At 34.7% G+C, this 9,750-nt stretch overlaps 2 protein-coding genes across 3 annotated transcripts; one reads left to right on the top strand and one right to left on the bottom strand.

The window, feature by feature from the left end:
- The first annotated feature begins 1,678 nt into the window (after positions 1-1,678).
- On the top strand, positions 1,679-3,538 carry LOC143626320 (homeobox-leucine zipper protein HAT22-like). 2 transcript variants are annotated; one of them, XM_077096453.1, is made up of 3 exons: positions 1,679-1,948; positions 2,035-2,114; positions 3,288-3,538. In XM_077096453.1, the coding sequence occupies exons 1-3, from the start codon at positions 1,709-1,711 to the stop codon at positions 3,526-3,528; spliced, it is 561 nt and encodes a 186-aa protein (XP_076952568.1). In that variant the 5' UTR covers positions 1,679-1,708; the 3' UTR covers positions 3,529-3,538. The 2 variants fall into 2 exon arrangements, with proteins under 2 accessions (XP_076952568.1, XP_076952567.1); XM_077096452.1 differs by having other exon boundaries at positions 2,032-2,114.
- Positions 3,539-6,098: 2,560 nt separating this feature from the next.
- On the bottom strand, positions 6,099-7,039 carry LOC143626384 (uncharacterized). The gene is made up of 2 exons (XM_077096497.1): positions 6,588-7,039; positions 6,099-6,486 (listed from the first exon to the last, which is right to left on the bottom strand). Exons 1-2 carry the CDS (start codon positions 7,037-7,039, stop codon positions 6,099-6,101), a joined length of 840 nt encoding a protein of 279 aa, XP_076952612.1.
- Positions 7,040-9,750: the final 2,711 nt, after the last annotated feature.

Below are 9,750 nucleotides of genomic sequence, written 5' to 3'. Positions count from 1 at the left end.
AAAAGTGAGAATATAAGGAGATATAGCCGGCGGGAGGATCCGCCGCCGTTTGCCCGGTCGCCGGGAGCAGACAACCATACTCAGGGAGAAAACCCTGAGAGGCGACGAGATTATCAAAATCAGGTTGTTTCAACTTGCAGGGAATCTCATCCCATCTCTTCACCGCCTTGTTCTTCCCTCCCTCCTCTGACGAGGCCTCGGCAACCAGAGTACCCTTGCCGGTTTTCTTCAAAGTAGACATAACCACTGATTTTACACGGCCTTTACTAGGGGAAATTGTGGTGTCTGGGTTATCAGACGTACAATTGCGAATCGAACAATATGGTTACTTTAAGCACGGAATTCAGAGACAAAGACGAAAGCTCTTAATCAGAATGTAAATGATAGGCAAAAGCTCTGAAAATGACAGTGGAGATGAATAAAAAACCGTTCAAAAGGTTTGGTTTTATAGGCCCAGGAGAGAGAGAGAGAAACAAGTAATAATCAGAGCTACGCTCACGCGCCCCCACTCACAGGCGTAGATCAACATAAGCGCGACACGTGTTCCTGACACTATATGAAGAGACGTGAAAAGCCACTGTAGCACCTCGAGCACACGAAAGGTCTGACACATAACGTCTCCATCTCTGATGCATATCAACACCAACCAACCACGTGCATTGACGATTCGTTTTAACCAAAGGGATGGAATTTCGCGCAACGCGCGTACAAGAAAAGAAAAAGAAAAAACATGCCCTATTGAAAAAGCAAACTATTAAGTCTAATATCTATCTTACCTCGCTCGCGCGAGACAAGACATACATTAGACTGGGGGGGCTTGAAGGGGTATGCACCCGCCTTAACATCGAGCGGGGCGGGTCAACCCACAAGATATAGACAAGAGGCTTGAAAACCTATGCGCAAGCGCATGGATGTCATGAAGACACAAAGCCAAAACCTATGCGCAAGCGCATGAAACATCTGCGCGTGGCGCATATCACATATGCACACAACACACACATTTAGTGTGAGAATAAAGAGAAGACCATGCGCATCCCCGGGATAGGCGCATAAAGGCCGCGCGTAAGCGACACACAACAAATGAGACAATAGTCTAATCCAAATCAGGATAAGGACAACCATGATTGTACTCATCAGACAACCTTCCAGAAGGTATCTTTTAAAGAATAAAGAATGTGCTGATGTTGACAGCTGCCAATGAAGGGTGGACAACTCAGCAAAGCCCATGTGCCACCACGTGATGGCACATGGGTCAGGTGAAAGACCTTGGTCAGAGAATAATCAATGAAAAAGCACCAGGTGTCCTAAGTACACGTGGCGTGAAGCAACAGGAGGAGGCCGAAAGGGCCCCAATTGGGTCTGAGCCAAATCATTGGAAATCCTAATACTATAAATACCACACCACCTCCACAGTTGGGGGCAGACAAGAAAATATACTCTAAGTCCTTTACTCATTTTCACATCTTGATTATCCTCTCATACAATATCTGATTCTCACACCGGAGGGTTACCCCAAAGAGGACCCCTCTGTCCCTTTCTGAGGGGTAAGCTCACGGTAATGTTCGTTTTGTAGGTTGAAGAACTCGTATCATGGAAAACCATCGGTGATATAGCACACTCGTACCCGAGGAACGTTGATCGTATACAAGTAAGTCGATACACGCTTCTTCACCAACATATTTTCTTCAATCCACTCTCTTTGTTTCATATGGATTTCCATGGTTTTGCTAGCATTGAACATGCACTGGAGCTCCGCCTCAATTCATGTGGCGGTTCATCGTTCTCTAGCGTTGTCGCAAAGAGGGAGAGAGAGGTTGCAAGTGAAGAATCAGAAAACTGTGAAGAAGATGAAGATGGTGGTGTGAATGGTAAGAAGAAACTTAGGTTAACTAAAGCTCAATCTGGACTACTAGAGGAAGCCTTCAAACTTCACTCAAGTTTAAACCCTGTAAGTTTTTTGTAACTGTTATAATCATATTGATTAGTTTGCTTTAAAAGTTAAAAGTAACAGTGATTGCTGTTTAATATTAGCAGAAACAAAAGCAAGAGCTTGCAAGGGACTTAAAGCTAAGGCCTAGACAAGTTGAAGTTTGGTTCCAAAACAGGAGGGCAAGGTTATTTTTCTAAGATGAATGTTATATCTTCCTCAATATCTTTCTAACAAAAAGTAACTAAGATAAACGCCTGTTTAAACTCGAGTTTGGCTCGTTTAATTTAAGATGTATCGAATTCAAGGTCGAGCATGGTCATTTAGTGTTTTATTTCTAAACTCAAGTTAGACTCGTGAGTAATTTTAGAAGCCTAGGCATGGTTTGAAATCGCTTCGTATATTATTTATTATTTAATTATTATATTTATATACATCTATAGTTATATGGAAGTGATAATGAGAAACTAAAACGATATAAGAAAACTGAGAAACTAATATCAACCAGTACATATTTTTATTTTTTGTTTTTTAGTATTATAAGGTTATAAATGTAAAAGAAAAGATTTAATAAAAATATCTAGCTAACAAAGTTACGCATATATATGTAACTTGTACGCTAGCTGCATATATATATATACCTCGTGTAAGATATATATATATATATATATATATATATATATATATATATATATATAAGTCCGTGATCTACATATTTTTAAAAGCTATTTTATTTTAATCCTTTTTGTTATCTTTTTTGAATTTCTAACCTTATAACGAAAACAAATGAAACAAATAAAATAAAATTTGATTGTTTGTAATAGTTTTCTCATAAGTCTGTGGCGGTTTTCTCATGAAACTCTCCTTATAGTAATTTATATGTATATATAATTTTTAAATAATAGTATATTTGGTTCATTATCTTCGTCTTAAGTTTTTTTATAATAATAACTATGATATAAATAGATATATATCTAATATATTAAATAATAATTAATAGAAATAATACTTTTGTTTACGGTATGAGCCTGGTTAAACTTGTATATATGAAGCTGTAGCTCGGGCTTGTTTATTAAATAAGTTATAATATAATATCATCTTAGCCGGAGCCAGTGACACGACTTGATTTAAAATTTTAACAAGCCTATCTCAAATGGCTAAATGAGTTATATCCTTAAGAATTTAGTGGGTGGCTTTCATGTTTTATGAATTTTTGTTAAGCGTCTGTCAAAAGAATAATATAATTAGGTGTAATATTTATCTTTTTTGAGTTAAACTACTATTAATAATTCTCAAAATTAATGCAACAAATACAATCAACTAAAGGATTTCTTTTTTTATTGTTGTCAAACAATTAAAGAACAAAACTGAAGCAAATTGAGGTGGACTGTGAGTACTTGAAGAGATGCTGCAAGACACTAACCATTGAGAACCAAAGACTCCGGCAAGAGGTTGAAGAACTGAAAGCTCAAAAGGTGTCTCAACTGTTGTACCTGCAGCTGCCGGCGGCCACCCTTACCATGTGTCCGTCGTGTGAGCATATCGGAGACACCAAATATGCCACCAGCATATCATTAGTTCATCGGCAGCGTGTTAAGTAATATTAATATGGATTGTGTTGCTTAAGTCTCCTAGAGTCAAGAAATGATACATAAAATGGTAGAAAGATTGTTATCTTGTAAATAATCTCCTGTCTATAATATAACAAGAAAATATTTCATTTGGTTTTGTATTCAAATATATTTGTTTAGACATTACATCAAAGGTTTTCAAGAGTATTGTCTTATTTGGTTTTTTGTTCAATCATTATATCACCAGAATATGTCTCATTTGGATTTGTATTCAATCAAATGATTAGACACACTATTACCAAGATTTTCCACCAAATGTCCCTCAAAACACAAACTGGTCAAAAAATGTTTAGCACTTAACTATGTCCACCAATGTCACTAAGGCCCAATCTGCTGATAGTATGATATGTATATAACACAAGTTGGCTTAAAAAAGAAGATTTATCTAAAAGAAAGAAAGAAAGAACACACTGGACCACTGCACCATGTTGGTTATTTTAGTGTTGTTGGATTACTTGTCGATTAAGGAAATAACGTTAGAGATTAAACGAGTTGGGTGACGCGGGAGTGCGGGCTCGTTTAACAATAATGCTATTTGGGCTTTGTTATTCGGTTCTATATTTGGGCTTAAGTATAATGATAGGTGGGCTTCTAATTAAATATTTGGGCTTATGTGGGATATGGGAATCGGTTTTTTATATGTTGATGGTTTCATTCCCTGGGTTCCTATCAATTGATCGAATACACAGAACAGAGAGACGGTTATTTCTTCTCTGTTCTTCATCTTATAAACAGATTCTTCAAAATCTAATTCCATATACAGAAAAATCTCTGTCTTATCCGATAAATCATTGTGTATAACCCGCAAATAGGTTTATCTGAAAGTGATTCACGATTCAGAGATTAATCCAGATAATTGTCCAAGAAACCAAGATTGAAATTAAGATTACAGGTTTGCATCATTGATTGAATTCATCATCCTGGTACGCAATTATACAACACAATATATTGGTAGTTCGGTTACAAAAGGCTTACCCCTTGTTCCGTTGAGTATGCCTACACATGTAAACATAACATAAGTTCATAATCAAGACAAAAACAAGGCATATGGCAATGAAATCATAGGGCAAATGCCAACCAATTGCAGCTTATTTGACAAAAAGACACCAACATTCAAAGCCAATTACCAACAACAAATGTCCACTATAACCAACTAAAATATGCTTAATATATAGGGGTTCTTCAAAATGAGGATGGCCCTTAGATAGGTTAACAAATGCAAGAATAGAGCTCGCAGCGATTCCTACATAAGTAATATTCTCCCATTTCGATGCCTCACCCAGTATACGCACAAACAAATCCAACAACTAACACTAGGGCTGACAATTTCTTACACGGACTTGTAAACATGACACGAACTAACACTTAGTTATACAAGTTTGGGCTTGGGCTTCACAAGTTTCGTGTCATAAACAAGGCGACACGCTTGAGACCTGTTTAAATTCGTGTCTAAACACGTTAATAACCTGTTTAAGCCTGTTTGTATTTTTAAAAAAATAAAATATGTGCACTGCTTTGTGGATGTTTCAAATATGGGGTTCGGATTAACTAAACCCATCTCATACCCGACCCACTAACAATCTTGTCAAGACCCAAGAGGGGCGCGTGCAAGAAAGGTGCCAAACATTATCCTTAAAATTGATTGTAATAACTTATTTTAATATTGCATTACTCAACCGTAACGCTTTAAATATAGTAAATCGTAAGTTAGGGTTGTATCAAGTGCTATTTCTGACACCATACCAACACAAAAGAAAAACTTTATATGTTTAAATAGTTGACTAAGCAATTTGTATTGGATTGGCACATTTATCGTGTTTAATAAAATATGCAGGATATTTAAATTTGGAATTAATAAGAAGAAAAATATATTTTACAATGACAGAATGTTAGCACGCTAATTAGGAACTAATTTAATCTATTTACCCATTATATCCGGTTCCCATAGTAGGTTTACACGTGAAATTCTCTATCGTTCAAAAAAAAAAAATCTAACTTGCAAACCGTCAATACATATAGCTTGTTTGCACCCATTACAAGTATTAATTGAGCCTTTTAGATAAATAATTTATACGGATGTGTTTGGAGTAAATGATTTTAAATATATTCAACTATAATTAATACATTTTACACTATTAATATGAGTTTTAATTATATTTACCAATTCACCAATATAATTTTCAACTATAATCATAACTAAATAAAATGACTTAACAAAGTATAATTGTTTTCCAACTTAAATTTGGTAGCGTGAAAAGTAAAACATTGACTAATTGTTCTCATATTAATTAGTGTGATTAAAATTCAAACTGGGCCCAAGATATTATCTAAATTTCACTAAAACATAATAAATAATATTTGCAAAACAATAATATGTAACATGAGAATTATTATTTATTAGCAGTATTTCCATTTTCAAACAGAGACTCACACTTGACTTTGACTAACATCTACACAACTGTAATTCATGTGTTTAAAGTCAAACAAAGAATCCCCACCACCACCACTTTCAATCTCAACCGTACGATCTTCAAATCCAGTCAAACAACCAAGAGATTCCACCACATCTCCCATACTCCATCTCCACGCAATAACCTCCTTGACAATATTCTCACAACTGTCTCTCGGGCGTCATGGTCATCTTCAGATGACGATGATGACCACGACCACACTGATGATGGTGGCGACGACTCTGACTCTGCCACCACCATCATCTCATCCAGATCCTTCTCTTTCCACCCACCGTCCCTCAGTTTCACTCGTACACTCTCCAAACACCGCCCTAATTCACTCCCACCCACCACCTCTTCCCCGTCTCCACACGACAAATTTCTGCCATCTCCGTCCAAAACTCTATCCTTCTTGCCTCGGTAGCCGCCCACACAGGCGCACTCAAAAGATGCCCTAATCGCATTCCACTCACCACGCCTTTTTTATAATCAATTTGATGAAACAACCCAACGATATCGTAGCTACAAACCCTAACTTCCGAACCATGCACGTAAAATATAGGGTTTCCATGCACACACGGTATAGTAGGAATATAACAATTCCTATAAACCGGAACAAGAACCGGAGATCTTGTCAACCACCTTTTCGCCAATCCAACCGCTTCATCGTTGTCCTCGGGGCGATCACCCCAGTGGCAGAACCAGAACTTTTTACGGCAAACTTCTTTACATATTCCTAAAATTGGAAGGTTCACCAAAATATCGAGTTGTTGATGGGACGATGATCGCCAATTGGAGAAGCCTTGACCGATAGGGAGGCTTTCGCGGAGGATTGAGCGAAGGTCGGGTGGGAATGAGAAGTTGAAGGAGGACTCAATTGTGGATAGTTCTTTGTTAGTGAGGCCGTGGGCTATTGGGACATTTGAATGGTGGTGGAGATGAGAGATGAGGTCTTTAGAGTACGCAGCGAATGAGAAACAAGCTTTGGGTTTTCGGTTTACGGGTGGCGGTGTTGTGATGGTGGCCGCCATGAGTTTGGTTGGAGCATTTGATGGGGAAGAAGTCGTTGTAGAGAGATATTTAGAGAGAGAGTACGTGAGAGTATTCTTTAAGTAGCATGAATTGGGGTGATTTATAACCATTACGGCTATATATAATTGAAAGAACTTTGAAGGATTCAAAGTATAATGCATGTCATATTAGTTAAAAGGTGGTATTGATTTAATTTTAATTGGTTTTCGTCATAAGGAAATCACAAGTAAAAAAGGCGAATTAGATTTTAATAATCCAACTTAATACGGATGGCTAATAATAATCCTAATTTAAAAAGTAGCTGTCAATAGTCTTAACGTTCACATAATTTATTTTCATTGGACCTCTATTAGAAAACACTTAACGACATTAAGTTTTTCCAAATTTTAAATTGATGTTTTAGGGCTTTCGATCGGAATGGGGATATGAATCAATTGATGCAAAACTTACCTCGAAACTTTGCGCCAAACAACTTGATTTTTGATAGTTAAAAGTTTGCACACTGGAATTGAAAGATTCTTTAGTCGTTTTGACCACCTTTTTGAGATAAGTTTTACATAAATTAACTTGCATCCTCATTCCGAACGAAACCCCTAAAATATTAATTTGAAATTTGGAAAAAACTTAACGCCGTTAAGTTTTTTTAACGGTGGTCCAATGAAAATGAATAGTGTGAAAGTTGGGATCAGTGACATTTATTTTCTAAATTGGAATTATTATTGGACAACTGCATTAAGTTGAGATTATTAAAATTTAATTCGTCAAGAAAAAATAAGATCGAGGTGTAAACCATGGTTAAAACAGTTATGAGGAAATATTCATTTTTAAAAATGCATCTACTTACAGAATTGTGTCTAAAACTCAAATCCCACACCATTCCATAAAATTAGGATGATACGATGACATGTATATGCAAGGTACGGGTTATGGCAAGAATATATAATTTTCTAAGAAGTATAGGAATAAAAATTTGAACTTTTGAATCAAGGTAGTTGATGGTTTAGATTTATAGTGTAATAAAAAGCTTTATAATATTCTATTTACATTAAGTGTTTTATTTGAAGTCTTCCAACACTTTTTACAAAATAATTATTTTTTGTATATCAACCCTCACACACACAAACACACATTATCGCTGAGACTTTTTATCTGTTTTCTTGCAGAGTTTTTTTTACATAGTTTAAATATACCGCTTTCGCCGAATATTTTGAGGCCAGATTCCCTGCTCGTTTATGAAAATTTTTATATGCATTAAGTCCGTATCCTAACGTTTTCGTCCAAGCTTAATTCACCACTAGAAGCTAGCTGGGGATGAAACAACAAATAAACAAACACGACAGATTACAACTCTTGAACAAAATGCTTATATATATATATATATATATATATATATATATATATATATATATATAGGGTAAGGTTAAAATAAAAACTCACTTAAGTTGTGAAAACTCTAGAAACTCATTCTCAACCACATGTTTTTAATTAAATTTTGAAACTTGTGGTCTACAATTAAAGTTAATAAAAAATGTAAAAGTAATATAACATTTTCTCTCTATTGAAAACATATATAAAAATTAGTAAAAAATGTTAAAAAATAGAAAAACATTTTTTTTATGTTTCGATGTTTCGTATTAAATGTTACAACATATATTACATGTAACAAAAAAAAACGATGTTACATAGGGTTTTCACAACTCAAGTGGGTTTTCATTTTATACTTTGCCTATATATATATATATATATATATATAGGATTTGGATCAAATAGAAATGAAATTAACATGCTAATTGTGAGAATCAAGTAGAGTAATTATGTAATTACATCGTAGAGTAATATTACTCTACGATGTAATCATGCAATTACATAATTACTTTAATTGTATATATAATTACTCTACTTGATTCTCACAATTAACAGGTTAATTTCATTTGTGCGTTAACCCTTCCTTATATACGTGTATATATATATATTAAATTTTAGTAAGAAATCAAGAATTATACAACGCATGAAGCAAAAAGTTTAGCAGCAATAACTTCAAATTCGAAATCATTATTAAAATTACACCCCAATTAACCGTTGGCAAAAATGTTTGATTTAAAGCAAATTTGAAACACAGATGAAAAATAGCTATAACAATTTCCTAAGGAGATATATATATATATATATATATATATATATATATATATATATATATATATATATTGATACAAAAAATTGTATGTAGACCAGTGATAGACCATGAAATTCATAATATAGAGCATAAATTTTCTCAGTTGACTATATCTATATAATCATATAATCATATTGGAAATTTTACGCTATAATAGTAATAATTTCTTTTTTTTTTCTACAGGGTGGCAGACCCTTGTAATACAAGGGCAGGTACGCCGTACGCTCAGACGTAAACTGTAACAATGTAAGTATATTAAATAGGGAAGGGAACAAAGTCTATGATTTCAAATGAATCCATGAAACATGCCCGGAAACTGTGTGGATTAATTTGGTAACATATACCAAATTTTCTTTTTCATATTCATTCAAATGCCGGCATCCCATTTTATCAAACAATTTATTTTTATTTTCTTCTGAAAAATTCAATGTCGATCAAATGGCTAAATGTATAATATATTAGTATGTGTGCGGGTTGGACCTATCTATGAAGTTGAGATGCATACCGAACGAAAATAAGTAAATGCAAATAAACAAA

The sequence above is a fragment of the Bidens hawaiensis genome, unplaced genomic scaffold (assembly GCF_021521415.1).
Source record: "Bidens hawaiensis isolate Kalapana, Puna unplaced genomic scaffold, B.hawaiensis_p1.1 tig00004357_1, whole genome shotgun sequence".
Lineage (NCBI taxonomy): Eukaryota > Viridiplantae > Streptophyta > Magnoliopsida > Asterales > Asteraceae > Bidens > Bidens hawaiensis.
Note: the sequence above shows the minus strand (reverse complement) of the source record. Positions and strands in the feature narration are given on the sequence as shown.

Excerpts from the sequence above, each read along its gene's own strand:
- LOC143626384 (XM_077096497.1), bottom strand. The coding sequence starts at position 7,039 with ATGGCGGCCACCATCACAACACCGCCACCCGTAAACCGAAAACCCAAA. Across the intron at positions 6,487-6,587 it reads TGTTATATTCCTACTATACC|GCGTGGTGAGTGGAATGCGA; the intron begins GTGTGTGCATGG and ends ATTATAAAAAAG.
- LOC143626320 (XM_077096452.1), top strand. The coding sequence starts at position 1,709 with ATGGATTTCCATGGTTTTGCTAGCATTGAACATGCACTGGAGCTCCGC. Across the intron at positions 1,949-2,031 it reads TTCACTCAAGTTTAAACCCT|CAGAAACAAAAGCAAGAGCT; the intron begins GTAAGTTTTTTG and ends GTTTAATATTAG. Across the intron at positions 2,115-3,287 it reads TTCCAAAACAGGAGGGCAAG|AACAAAACTGAAGCAAATTG; the intron begins GTTATTTTTCTA and ends AAACAATTAAAG.